Raw genomic sequence first — 18,237 nt, forward strand, 5'->3', positions numbered from 1 at the left:
TACGGTCTTCTTTTCCTTTTTGTGGCAACAGTTTTACTTATTAATTACTTCACATCCTACTCTTTATTTATTACTGAGATATAATTCATGCATTTACAAATGTGCAGCCTGGTACTTTTTAGTAGTCACAAGTTGTACAACCATCATCGCTATCTAATTCTAGAACATTTTCATCCTCCCCAAAAGATACCCATTCCTGCCTCCCCTCCAGTGCCAGCTCCAGGTAGCCAGCTCTGTGGATTTGCTTATTACAGACATTTCATATTTGTGGAATCATACCATATGTGGCCTTTTGTGGTTGAATTCTTTCATTTTGCATAGTTTTTATAAGTTGTTGATTTTCAGTTTGTTCAGTTTTTTTGCTGTTAAGATAAAGCTCCTTATAAGCTGGGCTGGAAACTAACTTGCACTTTTAGTTAGTAATATCCAGTGGTATTAATCAGGAGAAGGCAATGGCACCCTGGAAAATGGCATCCTGGAAAATCCCATGGATGGAGGAGCCTGGTAGGCTGCAGTCCATGGGGTTGCTAAGAGTCGGATACCACTGAGCGACTTCACTTTCACTTTCATGCATTGGAGAAGGAAATGGCAACCCACTCCAGTGTTCTTGCCTGGAGAATCCCAGGGATGGGGGAGCCTGGTGGGCTGCTGTCTGTGGGGTCGCACAGAGTCAGACATGACTGAAGTGACTTAGCAGCAGCAGCAGTGATATTAATCACTTAAAAATAGTCCTATGAGCCTATATTTTTAAAGTTATCATGCTGGCATTCAGAACAGAAATTGAGATTAATTGAAATTAGTTGTTTTTGGGTAATGGGATTTAGGAGGGCAGCAGGTAGTAGAGCATTATTTTTAATTTAACACCATTCCTATCATTTGCATTTTTAAAAAATATATATGTATGTATACCTTTAATAAAATATTTTCTAGAAACAGAATTCTAAAGACAGTCATTAGCATAAAAGTATATTTAAAAATTTTAGGCAGACTGTAATTTCTTAAATCTATTGCTTTTTCTTCATATGTTTTTTAAGGATGTGCTGTATATTACTTTAATGTGAATTGTTTCTCAATTATCAAAAAAAATTCATATTATCTCTTGGAGAGTTGCATAATAAACATTTATTGATCTATAATCTTGTACCTTTAAAAATTTACTATTTGTTTTTTGAGACATAGTGTTAGAGTATACATTTTTTTTAAAAGAAAAGCTTTTAGAAACTTTAGTAACATTTCAAAATGACAGCTGTTGAGTAGATAGAAATTTTCTTTTTCAAAAGTTAAAGAATTTTTTAAACTCATATTTAAAAAATTTAAAAAGAAATTTTGATTTTTAACATCAGGGAGGTGTTCATTCGACTGCAACATGAAAATAAGATGCTTCGATTACAGCAGGAAGGCACTGAGAACGAGCGTATTGAGGAGCTGCAGGAGCAGCTGGAGCAGAAGCACCGCAAGATGAATGAGCTGGAAACCGAGCAGAGGTGACTGATGCACTCCTTCCTAGTCGATGATCATAGCCATTTAATTACCTGGCCACAGAATTGTGACTCACAAAGGCGGAAGATGTCATTGTAGTTCAAATCATTAGGATTTGTGCAAGTTTCAGTTTCTGTTTTTTTCATCTCTCACTATCCATTATTTTTAGCAGACTTTGTTAAGCAGATTGCTTATTCTTGAATTTCATTCATATGTCTTCACAAATGACAGAAAATTTAACAAATGAATAAATGGCAATAAATGGTTTTCAACTGGAGTCCGGTGCACAGATGGTACACAGATTGTGGAATCAAATTTGAATGCCACCTTTACTTAACTGGGCATTTACTTAAACTCACACTTAGTATCCCAGATATAAATTGGAGATGGCACCTATTTGCAGGTTGTAATGAAGATTACAGGTAATGTGTTTAAAACAGATGGTGTACTTATTTGATACCAGTGAGGTGCTTAAAATTTATAAATATTTTTAAAAAATTATGTTCAGGTGGCGCTTGGGCTTTCCTGGTGGCTCATTGGTAAAGAACCCACCTGCCAATGTGGGAGATGCGGATTTGAACCTTGGGTTGGGAAGATCTCTTGGAGAAGGAATGGCTACCCACTCCAGTATTCTTGACTGGGAAATCTCATGAACAGAGGAGCCTGGCAGGGCCACATTTCATGGGGTCGCAAAGAGTCAGACATGACATAGTGACTATACTACAACACCAACATGTGGTGCTTACTAGTGAGCTTCTAAGCTCTTTTTGATATTAACTCATGAAATTCTTATAATAACTCTATGTTTTATGAACAGGAAACCGAGGGTGCAAGGACGTTAAGAAACTTGCCCAAATCACACAGCTAGTGAGTTCTGGACCTGCCTTTGAGCCTTCTGTCAGTCAGGCTTCAGTCTGTGCTGTTACCACTGTTGCTGTCCTGCCTCTTACAAATAGCATACTGGCAATAAAAGTATTTGGGTTTGTTGGACATACCTGTATTGGATCTGAGAGATCACTAGGAATTTTAGACACTTGAACCTTGTCTGTCAACCTGTATGTGTACTATTATATCAACCGTAGTTAAAAGAATAATAGCATTTTAGCTTCTTGAAGAGACTGTTGAAAGTGAAAGTCACTCAGTCATGTCCAACTCTTTGTGACCCCACGTGCTATACAGTCCATGGAATTCTCCAGGCCAGAATACTGGAGTGGGTAGCCTTTCCCTACTCCAGGGCATCTTTCCAACTCAGGGATCGAACCCAGGTCTCCTGCATTGCAGGCAGATTCTTTACCAGCTGAGCCATAAGGGAAATATTGCTAATTTATATAATTCAGTATCAGCACTGGAGATGCTGAGTTTGAGCTTTTAATACAGGAAGGTAAACATGTGAATAGGTAATGATTATGTAATATATATAACAGTGGAAATATGTAGTATTATAGTGGGCAGGGGATGTTTTGTCATATACATATATATGAAGAGAAAGACAGATACTAATTGTCTTGCTGGTAACTTCAGTAGAGGTAATGATTAAGCAAGGTTTTAAAGAATGAGATTTTGCCAAGTTAAAAAGCTACACTTGTTGCTAGTGCCAGGCTCTTTTAGGTCATGAAGAAATGGTTGAAAAAATGGTGGCCTTCCTTTTCTTGCAATACCGTAGGAAATCTGAAACAAGAAACAGAAACCTAGTTTCCATTCATTAAAAATACAACTGAAGGAAAACTGAGCTAGTTTTCTAATTTTTATTCCAGTGAGTTCACTGCAGAAATGTTATGCTTTTTAAACTAACTCATTAAGGTACTTTAAACTTTTAAATGTGGGCATATATGCTTTTAGGATAAAAATATCTTTTTTAAAAGAATATTTCCTTGAAAGTAGTTTACTGTACCATATATTATATCTAGCCACAGGTAGTTTTTCAGCTTTGGTTGTTGCTATTAAATGCACACTCTGTGAGTTAAATTGCATAATGCACCTGGCTTCCCTGGAGGCTCAGCAAATAAAGAATCCGCTGGCAATGTAGGAGAAGTGGGATTGATCCCTGGGTGGGGAAGATCACCTGGCAGGGAGTATGGCAACCCTCTCTAGTTTTCTTGCCTGGAGAATTCCAATGGACAGAGGAGCCTGGCAGACTATAGTCCATAGGGTCACAAAGAGTTGGACACAATTGAAGCAATTTAGCACACATGCACGAATCCTTAAGTACTTTGACTTTCAGTACAAATAAACACATGTAACCCATCTTATAATAGGCTGAGCAAAGAGCGAATCCGAGAGTTGCAGCAGCAGATTGAGGACCTCCAGAAGTCTTTACAAGAACAAGGCTCCAAGTCTGAAGGTGAAAGTGTAAGTAACTTAAAAATTATGATACTTCTGTTGTGGATGGACTCTCTGTAATTGGTCCTGATGCCCAAATTAATCTTATATTTGAAAATGCTACCCTTATCATTGGGGGGTGCCCTTAAATACCGTATATATCTGCATAACAGATGCAGTGACTTTGCCAATTTGAAGCCTATAAATCAGTAATATGGGTTGGAAAGTGATTTGTATCTGCTGTTCTTCAATAGCTACCCCTTAGATTCATGTAATTCCTGATTACATGCGTGCTACACTTGAACCTTCACAGTAGTGCTGGAATCCCAACAGGACTAGCCTGAGAAAAACCCTAATAAGAGTAATTAGCAGTCAGAATTGAGGAAAAGAGAGAGTGAGAAAGCGATTTCTACCAAAAGAGCACTCAGGAAATAGTAGATCACACCAGCCTCCAAAGGACAGAAATCTTAAAGCAGTCTTGAAGTACATTGCCCCTTAATTCTTCCCTCCTTTCCTACAGACTCATGGCCTTGCCATTTCTCATGGTTTTTATGGTCAATAATTGTGAGGGTATAGAGACAAGAGAACCTAAAAGAGATCATACAGTGTAACTGAGTAGACATAGCAATGTTTCCCTAGTTTGAGTTCTGTGCAGAGAAAAAAAGGAGTAATAATTGAGGGAGAATGTATTTAACTAAAACAACAACAACAAAAAGGAAGGGTGTGTTAGATAGATTTTGATTGGATAGAATGTTAGCTGACATACCTGTATTGATGGGGGAGAAAACTATGGAGTGAGAGTAAATAAGATGAAAAGGAAGATTGAAAGGGTTGTTTCCTTTCTGTCTTTTATATGCTTTATATGATTTTCTCTTTCTTCCCTGGGGGCTTGGAAAATAGAAATCGTCTCATGCATGGCGGCATCTCATATGTGCATATATACGGTATTGTACCTCTCTAATACAAATTTTGTTAAGCCACAGTAGAGAATATTTTTAAAATGGGATCATTTTGGGGTAGTACATTTTGGATCGCAGTGTTTTAAAGATTTTAAATTTATCACTATAAAAAATTTATTGGAGAGCTTTCCTGGTGGTCCAGTGGCTGAGACGCCACATTTCCACTGCAAAGGGCATAGGTTCAGTTCCTGGTCAGGAAATTAAGACCCTGTGTGCTGTGTGGTTCGGCCAAAAACAAACAAACAAAAATAATTGGTATCAAAAATACATTTCAGATTATATATTTCAAACTTTTCAATCTGTTTGGTAGATGATTCAGAACTACTATTGCCACTTAAATTCCTGTTCTTTTAAACAGAAAATTTTGTGTTTTAAATTTTTTTTTTAACAAAATCCAGTTGCCTCATTTTGATGTTATCATTAGAAGTGTTTGCATTTAATGGTAAGGTTTTATTATAGAGATGATATAGTTTTTTAAGTCTGTTCTTCAGTGAAGGTCTAAAATCTTAAATTTTATATTTTAGATGGATAATTCTTTAGATGTTTAAATGTTTGATACTCCTCAGTATATCACATTCAGCTTGCATTTGCTATTTTTCATCAAGTTCAAATTTTACTTTCATTGTATTTAGAAATATGAAGCATTTTTCTTTCTACTCTTGCACTATTCCTAATTTAATTTTCTGTTCTCTTTCCTGTCTTCGTTGAAGTAAAAATATACTTAAAATTTTATGTTTTGAAAGTATGTTATTAGAAATAAAATTTTAAAAACATTTATTATTTTATATAATCCATCTTCAAAAGGAGGTAAAGAGATTTTGATGTCTGAAAAACTTACCTTTGTCACAATAGTTATCTTACAGCAACTTTTTCTAATTTTTATAGTCCAGCAAACTAAAGCAGAAGTTGGAAGCTCATATGTAAGTAAAACTGATACTTCGTTTCAAATGTGAGAGGGGAAGGATTTTACTTTAAAAGGTTATTAATACCCTTTTCTGATTTTGTTTATAAAAAGTAAAAACCCTGATGCAATCGAATGTTCAGCACTGTCACCAAAATGTGAAAAGAAAAACATGGTAAAAGATTCAGCCTGCCTGCTCGTGATCCCAAACTCCTGTATTTTTCAATTGCTAGTGTCATTTGAAGAATTTACAAAATAGACAACTGTCACAACTAGATTATGTGGAAAGGAAAAGTGAAAGTGTTAGTCTCTCGGTCATGTCCAACTCTTTGTGACCCCATTGTAGCCCGCCAGGCAATGTGGGGTGTTTAACCTGTAAAATATTTATTTTAACTTTCTTAGGAAAGTTAGGGTGGCTGGGGAAAAAAAACTAAAATTTTTGCCATTCACCACGTGTCAGGCAGTTTGCATCCTCACAACCAACCCTTAGAATACTTGCCAGGGATTATTACCATTTCACAGATAAGGAAATTATGAATCAGAAAGTGACTTGTCCATAGTCCACAGATGTTATATGGCAGAAAGCAGTTTTCATTCTTAGGTCTCTCTGGCTCCAAACCTCCATGCTCTTTCCATTACTTAGGGAAAAACTAACAGAGGTCCATGAAGAACTACAGAAGAAACAAGAGCTCATTGAAGACCTCCAGCCAGATGTAAACCAGAACGGTGGGTATTTGTAAAAACCTGAATCAGACTGTATCTAAAGACTTGCCTTTTTAGTTGAAGGATGCTAGAACTGTGTATATAAGTCTTTGGGCAATGCAAAGATAAATACGTTGCAAATAAAAATCATTGATAATTTTCAATGATTTAAGTAATTAATAAATGATTATATCTTAAAGCAAAAAGTAAATCTATAAAATGAACCGAATGATATATAGGAGTATCAAACATTGTAAAACATAATAGAATTAGCAATTTGAAAGTGTAAATAAAATTTGTAATCAGATTAAAATGAGCTTCAAATATGTAGAAAGAACATTTTACTTTGTGATGGTTGTGCTTAAATTATAAGCTGTATTTGCTCATTGAAATACCTGCTAGAAAGGAGAAAAATAGGTTGGGAATGCAAATTATTGATATTTTTGAGAAAAAATAATACAAAATAAACATGGATGTCTTGGGTATAGTTCAAAAGTTTTAGAGAATTCACTATAAAGAAGGAATAAAAGGTTTCTCTCTTAAGTTCTCTTTATCAGTCTTTAGAAAATACATGTACTCTTTTTATGTGAGGAGGGAGTATTTCAAATTGGTCATATCTCTTTTTTTTCAACAATAGTACAAAAGATCAATGAGCTTGAAGCTGCTCTTCAGAAGAAAGATGAAGATATGAAAGCAATGGAGGAAAGATACAAAATGTACTTAGAGAAAGCAAGAAATGTGAGTGGCTTGTCTTCCAGCATTTTAGTCTTTGTGACTCGGGTTCTAACGGGGTCCATACCCCCCTTCATGGATCTACGTCACGTTGCTTTGCTCCTTACCACCCTGCCTTGTCAGTCAGGTCCCTATTTGCAAGGCAGACATATTAGCAGTATTTTAAGGCTCTGCATAAAATTCTCTTCTTTTATTCAGTAAATAGAAACAGGTACAATAACTGCACATGACTTCATAGGGACAGTTTAAATGTTGCAGTAACCTCACTGGAGAAAATGATTACTGTAAGTAACGTAATCTTTAGCTCTTACAATTAACATTTGCCTTTATGAAAACTGAGCTTTGAAAACGTGTTTAACTTGTTTTAGCATTGTCTATAATAGACAACTAAAGACTGGTCTACTGTCCACCAGATTATTCTTTCCCTTATTTCATACTTTTTCTTAAATATTTGTAAGTACTGTTTTCATAAAATCTTTTACTTCCGTGAATATATTTTATTCATTAACTGTAAGTATTTTCAAAGAATGTTATTGTACCTGCAGCAACAGGTAAACCCCATGACCTCAAGGCTTAACAAGGTAGGAGTTTACTTCTTGGTCAGTGTGGGAGGGGCTCTACTCTACGCAATCATGCAGAGTCCCAAGCTGACGGAGGCTCAGCCTTCTTCACTATGGAGTTCTCAGATTCACTTGACATTGTCCAGCTGTGGATTGGGGAAGACAGCCAAGATTGCATGGGAGATACTCAGTGGATCAGGTGTAAAGCACTTCCCTCTCATTTCATTGGGCAGAATTCAGGCATGTGGCTGCTCCCAACTTCTAGGGAGGCAGGCTTGTGAAACATCCAGGCAGACTGCCACAGTTCAGTGTCTCAGTTAAAAACAAAAGTGTAAATGCTTTCAGTGAAAATATATTGTAAGGTTCCCAGAGACAACTGCTCATAACCTTTTGGTATATTTTCTTAACAGTGCATTTTTTTCAATGCCTATTATCTCTGTGATTGTTTACCATAATACAAACGCACACTTGGTTTGTATGATCATATCACATATGATTTGTGATCATATGATTTGTATTTTAAAACTTAATGTTCTCATGTTATATAGATATAATTTAATATTTAATGTTATGCTAAGTACTGGGAATGCAGTGGCAAAGAAGACACTTTGTATATGAAGCAGACTACAAAATAAAAGACTCGCTAGGTAATATTCTTTCAGTTGAGTGGATATATCATAGTTTACCTAGTCGATGTCCTATTGTTGGAAAAATTTTGTTTCCATGTCTTTTTTTTTTTTTTGCTCCTAAAAATAAGGCTATAGGCAGCATATTTATATAGAAAGTTTTTCGCCTTATTTTGGTTTATTGTCTTAATCTCATTCCTAGGTTTATCTATCAAATAAAATTATTAGGTCAAAGTATAAGAACATTGTTAAGATGCTTGAAATGATATTCCAAAAGTATTATAACTACTTAGATGAAGCAGTGACAATGAATCCCATCTTCTTGCTGTCATCAAATATTGTCATTTAAAAAACAGCTGCTTTTTTGGTAAATATGATTTTGTTTTTTACCCTTATGCTACTTCAGGGCAGAGGTTAAAGTAGTACCATGTGTATATAATTGGAGAAGGCAGTGGCACCCCACTCCAGTACTCTTGCCTGGAAAATCCCATGGACGGAGGAGCCTGGAAGGCTGCAGTCCATGGGGTCGCTGAGGGTCGGACACGACTGAGCGACTTCACTTTCACTTTTCATTTTCATGCATTGGAGGAGGAAACGGCAACTCACTCCAGTGTTCTTGCCTGGAGAATCCCAGGGACGGGGGAGCCTGGTGGGCTGCCATCTCTGGGGTCACACAGAGTCGGACACAACTGAAGCAACTTAGCAGCAGTAGCAGCAGCATGTGTATATAATAGAAAACTCAGAAAATATAAAAAAGTCACAACCATACTTTCAGCACTTAGAGGCAACAAACTATTAATGTGTTCTTTGTAATTAAACTGTGATTTAAACACTAATATGTCTGCTTTTATAATGTGTACTTCTATGGGAGTGTCCCCTGACTCTGGTGAACTGTTGTAGTCCCATCTGCCGTAATGCCTGCCGCATTTAGTGCTCAGTAAATTGTTTTGAATGAACCACAGTAATTTTCAGGGATTATTACCTTCTAGTCTTTTTTTCCTTAACTTCTGTAAACATAGATGAAATTTTCTGAATTCATTAAATTTTCAGTTCAGTCCTTAGTCGTGTCCAATTCTTTGCAACCCCATGGACTGCAGCACACCAGGCTTCACTGTCCCTCAACAACTCCTGGAGCTTGCTCAAACTCATGTCCATCAAGTCAGTGATGCCATCCAACCATCTCATCCTCTGTTGTCCCCTCCTCCTGCCTTCAGTCTTTCCCAGCATCAGGGTCTTTTCCAGTGAGTCAGTTCTTTGCATCAGGTGGCCAAATTATTGGAGTTTCAGTAAATTTTAAATCCTTTAAAATAGCTTTGTAATTAGATCAAACAAATGACCTTATTATTGGAAACTTGTTTTTGCTTGTAATTTACACCTGATATTTCTGAGTTGATTTTCCACCATAGTAGGAAAACACCTAGTAAACTAGGTGACCACCTAGTTTAGTCCACTCTGAGCAACATCTGATCAAACTTTGTTTTTACTCAACTTGTAGTAATTTACATAGCTATAATTGAGTACTCTAGAATTTACACATAAAATCATCAATACCTATTATATTGATCTTATATATTGAATTACATTTAACTAGATAATGGTGATAAAAAAGATTATTGCTAAGAAATTTTTGTTACTCTTAACCGTGTATATTCAGCAGATTGTATAATTATTGAATTCATTTTAATTAAACTTAAACAAAATTTTTAATTTGTCTGATATAAGTCAGATAAATGTTTAAAAGGGTTATTTCAAGGCTTCAGTGCTCAAAGCTTTATAAAGCTAAGTAACTATTCCTGAGTACTATGTCTTGAAGAAAGGAAATTTGATTTGGGGATGTGTATCTTCATATTTTTAATATTGAATTTCTTTAGAATGTTATTTTTATTATTCTGCACTTAACTCTTGGATCACTTTCTGGATAATGTTCCACTTTATTTACACTGATTTTATGGACTGTGTTCATATTTCAGTATTTGACAAAGTAAACATAAGAGATTTGTTTTGTTTTCTTTCCTTTAAACAGGTAATAAAAACTTTAGATCCCAAATTAAATCCAGCATCAGCTGAAATAATGCTACTTAGAAAGCAGTTGGCAGAGAAAGAGAGAAGAATTGAGATTCTGGAGGTAAAATTTCCATATGCATTTATCCCCTCTTAATTCTGTATAATCCTAATAATTAACTGCTGTTAGCATTTTCCATTAATGATCAAGTTTCACAAGAACTTAGAAGAGTAGCACATTTTAGCACTCAGTATGGTTATTATAGAGCATCTCACTAGCCCACAAGATGGGCCTTTCCAAGCTTGTGTACCCTGCCGCATTGTATGTCTCTCTGTCTGTAACAGCCAGTCATATAGCTAGTCCTTCTTTCTAGTAGAGTTCTGCTATCATGCTCCTTTTAAAATCAAAGGATGGATGAGAGTTCATTTTTTTTTAAAAAAGAAACAAAGCTCATCTGGCACCCTACTCCAGTACTCTTGCCTGGAAAATACCATGGACGGAGGAGCCTGGTAGGCTGCAGTCCATGGGGTCGCGAAGAGTCGGACACGACTGAGCGACTTCACTTTCACTTTTCACTTTCATGCATTGGAGAAGGAAAACCCACTCCAGTGTTCTTGCCTGGAGAATCCCAGGGACTGGGGAGTCTGGTGGGCTGCCGGTCGCACAGAGTTGGACATGACTGAAGTGACTTAGCAGCAGCAGCAGCAGTACTCAGTTAACCAGATTCTTCTTCCCTTTTCTTCTCCCTGTAAGTCAACTAGGAAGGTTATGTTTTAGGGAAGTGTATTCATTTATCATTTTCTTTACATTATTTCTGAGCCATTAGATAGAGTGTGGTAAAAATATTTAAAGACTTGAAGACTTTAATATCCAGCATGTACACCAGCGTTATGGTGGCGCTTGCTATAAATGCTTGTCCAGGCCATGTCAGGCATTGTAAAAAGCACTGGATAGAGGCATCTCTCGGGAGAAATACTATTCATTCTTCAGGATCCAGTTTGAATATCTCCTCTTTTATAAAGCTCTCCGTATATATCTTAGGCACAGTTAGTGATCTCTCCATAGTGACTCCATGTACTTTGAACTCATGAATTCATTCCATGATAGCATCTTTCTTTATGACATGTGTTAGAGTGTCTTGAGGACAGGGGCTGTATCTTATATCTCTGTACCCGCAGCATTCAGTATCACATCAATCAGAGGCCAAGGTTACAGCTTTAGTGTTAATATATGTTAAAGTTATCAACTTCCTCTCTAGTCGTCAGTCTGTTCATCCGTAAAATAATGGGACTTGAACTGAATGATTGCTGAACTCTAAGTTGCTCTGATTATTCACTTCCCAGTGAAAGCCCATGAGCTGAGTACACCAGTGTCGTTGCCTGACATGCAGCTCCCTAACAGCTGTGATGATAAAACCATGCCTCTAATACAGGGCTCTGAGGAAATCTTCAGTTAAGACCCTTCATATGGACTTTTAATTTATGGATGCGTATCTGTATACACACTGCAGAAGTAAAGAGCAGAAAGCTAGTGTTTATAGCAGAGGTTATTCTGTCTGCATTCTCCTTGGGCAGTCCTCCTGGAGTGCCTGTGATCCAGAAGATCATCTTACCTCCTTTGTTTCCTGTACGCTTTTGTTTCATGAGCATCTGTAGGAACATTCAGATGTTTTAGGTTATAACATTTTATGTGAGTCAACTATATCAGGTGCTCAACAAAATTACAAAATCCACTGTACTAGAATAGTTAAGAAATGAATGTCACTCTCTAGGCAAACAGATAGGGCCACAGCCAGTCTAGTATACAGACAGAACAATTGATGCTTAAGCTTTACAGGAAATTTTAAAAGATTTTTCGGGTTATTTTTCCCCACATCCCTTTTCTCCTTAGTTTTGACTCCTCCACAGGTGCAGCTCTGTTTTGTCACTGAAGCCAGTGGTTACTTTTTTCTCTAGATAGAATCGCTCAGTTTTTGTTGTTATTGTTCAGTATCTGTTCTCCCAGTAAACTTCCTACATTTATTAGTCAGTCTTACTCTTTCCTAAAGGTGTTGGGCATATACTCTCCATGATTCAGCTTTACATTTTGTCTGCTGTATGTGCCTCCCAGCACATTCTTCACATTCTCTTGATCATGAGCATAATGAAAAAGTATCCATTTTTAGCAGTTTGGGTTTATTTCTGGGATATTAAATAGTCCTCGTATCTTTTTCCAGAGTGAATGTAAAGTAGCAAAATTCCGTGATTATGAAGAAAAGCTCATTGTTTCTGCCTGGTATAATAAGGTGAGTTGAAATTTAGCCAGTGACTGGATGTCTTGAACCATGCTCATCAAGCATTTTGACCATGACCCATGGAAGGAATCAGTGCAAATCAGAACATGCTCCTGTTTATGCACAGCTGAACAGAGTTAACCTGACTGTGTGTTGCACTCAGGTATTTTGTTGTATGATCTTTTATTTAAAAAAAAAACTGATCATAATCCAAATTTACTTTATATTTTATTTTAATGTCCTTAGTTGATTCTGACTTTTTCAAAACCACTAAATTGATTTCATTACTCACTAACCTTTAAATTAATGTACATGAAGCATTAGTGCAATTCATAAACATTTTAAAAATTGCCTCATTTGAGCTAAAGCAGTTAATATGTTCTTCATAAAGGGTTTCTGTGGAAATACAAATATCTGTATAATGCAAAATTAAGTGTTACTAGTGCTCAGCATTTAATATCCATAAAGCTGATCTCAGTATGCCCTTTATTATATTTATTTGTTTTAGTCCAGACACTGCTCTTTAAGAATTATCTGTCTGTCCTAACAAAGAAAGTAGTATAAAATAATTTGAAATATATTTTATTTTGTTATCCTTAGTGGGATGTTTTCAAGAGTAGCATTTCTTGATGTATATGGTTCTTTTGGGTATTCTAACCAGCTAGCATAGATAATAACACAGCCATTGTCGACCTTAGCTGCTGCTGCTGCTAAGTCGCTTCAGTCGTGTCCGACTCTGTGCGACCCCATAGACGGCAGCCCACCAGGCTCCCCTGTCCCTGGGATTCTCCAGGCAAGAACACTGGCGTGGGTTGCCATCTCCTTCTCCAATGCATGAAAGTGAAAAGTGAAAGTGAAGTCGCTCAGTTGTGTCCGACTCTGTGCGACCCCATAGACGGCAGCCCACCAAGCTCCCCCATCCCTGGGACTCTCCAGGCAAGAACACTGACGTGGGTTGCCATTTCCTTCTCCATCGACCTTAGCTACTGTGTATTTATTGATAGTGTGGGAGAGTTTCGGACTCTCAACCTGTGAACCCTGTACTTCATCACGTGGAGCTGGCTCTCCTTCCTCAAACATGCCTTCTTCTTTCATGCTATCATACTTTTTGTCTGTATTCTTTCCCTCCCTCCTCTGTTTGATAAACTCTGCCTTAATTTAGCAAGACCTTGAAGGAAATTGTGTGAAATGTTCCCAGCACCTTCCCTCATGGGTTATCCATCCTAGTTAAGATCAGAGACGATCTTATTTATTATTTTCCTTGTTGCTCTGTGGCCTCTTGACACATAAATCAGCAAAGATACTAGAGCCAAATAATGCATTATTTAGTCATTTCTCAGCCTGTGTTTTTTGAGCATTTAAATGGCAACCCACTCCAGTATCCTTGCCTGGAAAATCTCATGGACAGAGAAGCCTGGTGGGCTGCAGTCCATGGGGTCGCAGAGAGTCAGGCACGACTGAGTGACTGACACTTACCCTATGTACTAGTTACTAGTGAAGCTGTAACTGAAATGTGGTCTAGTGAGAGAGGAGTAATGACTTTCCTTAGTAAGGAACGCAACAGCCCACAACTACAATAATTTGTCATGTACAGATTTACAGCTAGACCATAGTAAATTTGAAGTAGTCTGTTATTCTCAAACTTCAGCATGCATCAGAAGGCTTGTTAAAATACACTACCGGACTTACCTGAAGAGGTTCTTAGTCAGTCAGTCTGGGTAGAATCCATAAGTATAATTTGCACTTTTAAATTCCCAGTGGTGCAGGTATTAATCCACAGGCCACACTTCAAGCACCATTGATCTGAGCTGTTCTCTTGTGCTGTATCTGCTCATAGTGGCTGGAATAATGGCCTGACACGAGTGTTTGCCTTGGAACTTTTTTTGTTGTTTTTATACTTAAGCTTAATTCTAGAACATTATTTTAAGCTATTGTTTTTAAAGATTTCAAATGTAATGGATTAAAATAGAGAAACTGGGTTTTATGCCCTGGTTTTCTCCTATCTTAATGGGTATTATCATGTGCAGATTAGCTTCTGAACTCTTATTTTTCTCTATAAGAAGTGAGGAAAACACCAGCTTTAGAGAATTGTTTTGAGGATTAAATGACTTTGTATAGGTGGAAAGCACTTTGCAGACTCTAAATAGTCATTTATTATTTGTTTATTTGTTTATTTTTGTTCAGAGTCTAGCATTCCAGAAATTGGGGATGGAATCTAGACTTGTGAGCAGCAGTGGTGCTTGCAAAGACACGGGGACCTATGCTCCTGCCCGGTCTTTCCTAGCACAGCAGCGCCACATCACCAGCACCAGAAGAAGTCTCTCTGTTAAAGTTCCTGCTGCGACAACTGATTAAACCGCAAAAGAACACATAAACAGAAGTGCCCTTAAAATGTTTTGTATCTTTCAACTAACTGCATGGTTGAAAAGAAGTGTATGTTTCTGGATAGCAGCTTTTTTAAAATCAAAATGTATGCAATTAATCTTGCCAGATTAATATGGAGACAGAATTTAGAAGTAGCTATCTGGGGGAGCACGTGTGAGTAATTGGAAGATATAATAAGGTAAACATCTCAAACGTTTGTCTTTGGAGAGTATTATATTATTTCACATTGACTTAGTATATTTTAATGTTCTCAGTTGTAGCAGTAACTAATTTGCAATGTGTAATCAGTTATATGCAATTTAAAACTACTGTTCTGGTCCATATAAAAATAGTGAACAGGTAGGCACATGGAGAACTATGCAAGAGTTATATTTTTTGATTAAAAATACACAGATATTACCTCTGACCTCTCATTCTGTCGTTGAATGGGTATATTTTATCATGTAATGGAAAATAACATTTGGAAGATTTGACTATATTGAAATGACTTCTCCATAGTAGAGTGACTATTTGGAAATGTTGCAGATTTAGACAAGGTCATAGTTCTCATATGTACCTACTATAAACAAAGGCTTCTGTATAGCATGCTTGAAATGTTAAGGGTATGGACTTTTGACTTTAAGAGATGACTTTCGGACGGGAAGCAAGCTGAAAAGTCTACTTTGTGTGAAATGCCCACACTATATTTAATATAATTAATGAAGATTACAATTATTGCTTTAAAGCATAAAATTATTATTGTTTTTAAGCGAAAAATTAAGAGGGCTTCTCGTTAAAAAAAAAAAAAGATAGTAGTTTACCTCTTCACTGAAAAGAGAGTGTACAGAGGTAGAGTGAAGGGTCAATTTGGAATAAGTTTTACCTTGTTTACTAATTAAGAAACCTGTCTTGGGCTGAGTTTATGGTATTCAGTTCATATCTGCCCAAAGCTCTTTTTCTCAAAGGTGTTACTCCATTATTTTTAGTTATTTTTAAGAGTCACACTTTGGAATTTTAATTTGAGTAAAATCTGTGCTGTCCAATAATGTAACCAAAAGCCACGATGTGGCAAATTGATTAAAACTGAAAATTCAGGTTGTTGGTTTCACTAGCCACATTTCAAGGGCTCAACAGCCACGTGTGGCTAGTGGCTCCAGTACTGGACAGTGCAGATGTAAAATGCAGAAACCTCCAGTGGACAGCGCAGTACTTGATCTTTTTATAAAAACCTGGAATACTCGATGTTAGAACACAAAGATGAAAAAAAAAAGAAAAATGTTAGGACGATATCAGACATGAAAAGGAATTGAATTGTGATGTAACCAGCATCTTACATTCCTTTCAGTTGAATACCTTGTGTTGTGACATTCACAGTTAATTTTTCCAGAGCTGTTCACAGTTACAGTACCGATCAGCACAGGTCTAGAGCAGGGGCCAGCAAACTTTCCATAAAGGGACAGATGGTCGATATTTCAGTAAATGTTTTAGACTTTGTGGGCCATATAATCTATTGCAAATACTCATCTCAGCTGAAAGTATAAAAGCAGCCACCATACACAATATGTAAATAAAATAGGTGTGGTTGTATTTCAGTAAAACTTCGCAGAAACCAGCAGTAGGCCAGACTTAGTAGGCTTATAGGCCTCTGTTAAAGATTTTATTCTTAGCCTCTTAGCCTTTTTGTTTTTTTGAAAATACGAGTATTGTTCCATTTATAGTATTATTCAGATACTTGGTTTTTAGATTCTATACCAGTAAATGTTTCTAATCATTGAAGATGTAAGAATTTAATACTCTATTTGGGTCTCTGAGATTAGGGAGCATCTGCCAGGATATTTTGTTTTATCAGGGTTACTTCTTTTGACTACCTCTTAGATTTTGGTGTTCTTTACTGGTGGTGCAATTATGTTGTTGGGTTGCATTTTCCTATATTTTTATAGTCTGTGCTTGCCTGTGACTTTTAGTGAAATGAAACTATTTTAGCATGCTAATTAAATTTTCCAAGTATTATAGCATTTTGGTACATTTTGGTCAATGTAAGACATCTGCTCCTTTAGTGTTTACTACTTGCTGTAATTGAGATTTCAGAAGCTCTTCAAGCTCCCTTTTAATGAAATCAGTTCTAAAACATCAATTTCAATAAATTAGAATTTTCACAGTCCAATTGCTTATAATTTTCCAGTTATTATATTTGAAATTTCTAAATAATTCATGCAATTTCTAAATAAGGATGTGAGGCTAGATTCTTTTTTCCTAAATAGAGAGAAAGCAAATTTTGTGATTTATCACTTTTCTAGTTGATAGAATTTAACATGCTCAATATGTATTTATACTTATAAATTACTAACATAATTTAAAGTTCTATATTATTGTGATTATTATATGGAAATTCAGGAACTGATCAGAAGTGAGAGTCTTTTCCACATCTGGTTAATATAGTGAGATTGACACCCTGTGGGTGGTAAAGATAAAGGAATTATTAATCTTAGAGAAAATGCTGAAAATTAAAGATCATTCCCAAAGTGGTTTTACTTTATAATCACTGGGACATTCCATTCCTTATCAAATACATAAATGCTGAATTTCTCTTCCCTTTATCTTTTTAAAATAAAAGTGTGTATACATATGACAGTGATGTTTATCCTCTGCTTAACTTAATGTAACGCAAAATATTTCAAGTTCATTGTATTTTTTCAGTGAAGAAGACTGTTGAACTAATGATTTAAGATACATTAAGAATTAATGTCTTGTCTAGAAACATTAAACTGAGAATCCCTTGCTAAGATGCCCTCATCTTTAATAACTGGAGTGCTAAGTTGAATGTCAAATAATACTTCTACTTCTATACCTGTTTCTACACCTCTGGCCCTATGGGATGGCTTTTAGGCCACAATATTATCTGTGTTAGGTTCTCTGTATGTGTATTTAATGAATAACATTCCTATGTAAAAATGTGTGTATGTGGTTTTATGCATACATTCATATTGTGAATCTGTACATTGCAAAGAAGTAAATTTGTAAAGCACAACCATAAAAGAAAATAGTGTGCAGTTATTAAACTTGATGTATCTTAAATGTAATTTTTAGTTTATAAAAGGTTCTTTCTATTTTCTATGGCAAAGACTTTGACACTTAAAAAATAGAAGTGATACTGGATTTATTTTTGTAAGTATTTAGGATATTATTTTAAATAAATGATTGTCCAATATGATGGTTGTCAGATGTTTTAAGTAAATAAACTTTCTGATTTTGTGTCTGATATGTATTTTTAGTGGGTACAAGTGCACATTTATTTGCTGCTTTAAATAAAAAACTTAAATA

General features: G+C 36.1%; 1 protein-coding gene across 2 annotated transcripts in view; it reads left to right on the top strand.

Annotated features, from left to right (window-relative positions):
* The window catches only part of HOOK1 (hook microtubule tethering protein 1), a 71,415-nt gene extending 53,291 nt beyond the window's left edge, over positions 1-18,124 (top strand). Inside the window, exons 15-22 of one of the 2 annotated variants that reach the window (XM_086390260.1) lie at positions 1,344-1,484; positions 3,735-3,828; positions 5,643-5,677; positions 6,302-6,384; positions 6,998-7,098; positions 10,302-10,403; positions 12,496-12,564; positions 14,737-18,124. In XM_086390260.1, coding sequence (XP_086246386.1) covers positions 1,344-1,484; positions 3,735-3,828; positions 5,643-5,677; positions 6,302-6,384; positions 6,998-7,098; positions 10,302-10,403; positions 12,496-12,564; positions 14,737-14,907 — 796 coding nt within the window. In that variant the 3' untranslated portion in view covers positions 14,908-18,124. The remainder of the gene's footprint in view (positions 1-1,343; positions 1,485-3,734; positions 3,829-5,642; positions 5,678-6,301; positions 6,385-6,997; positions 7,099-10,301; positions 10,404-12,495; positions 12,565-14,736) is intronic. The other variant, XM_086390261.1, reaches the window with a different exon arrangement.
* The last annotated feature ends 113 nt before the right edge of the window (positions 18,125-18,237 follow it).

Source organism: Bos grunniens, chromosome 3 (genome assembly GCF_055505025.1).
Source record: "Bos grunniens cultivar Pamir isolate PY7600 chromosome 3, Bosgru_T2T1.0, whole genome shotgun sequence".
Taxonomy (NCBI): domain Eukaryota; kingdom Metazoa; phylum Chordata; class Mammalia; order Artiodactyla; family Bovidae; genus Bos; species Bos grunniens.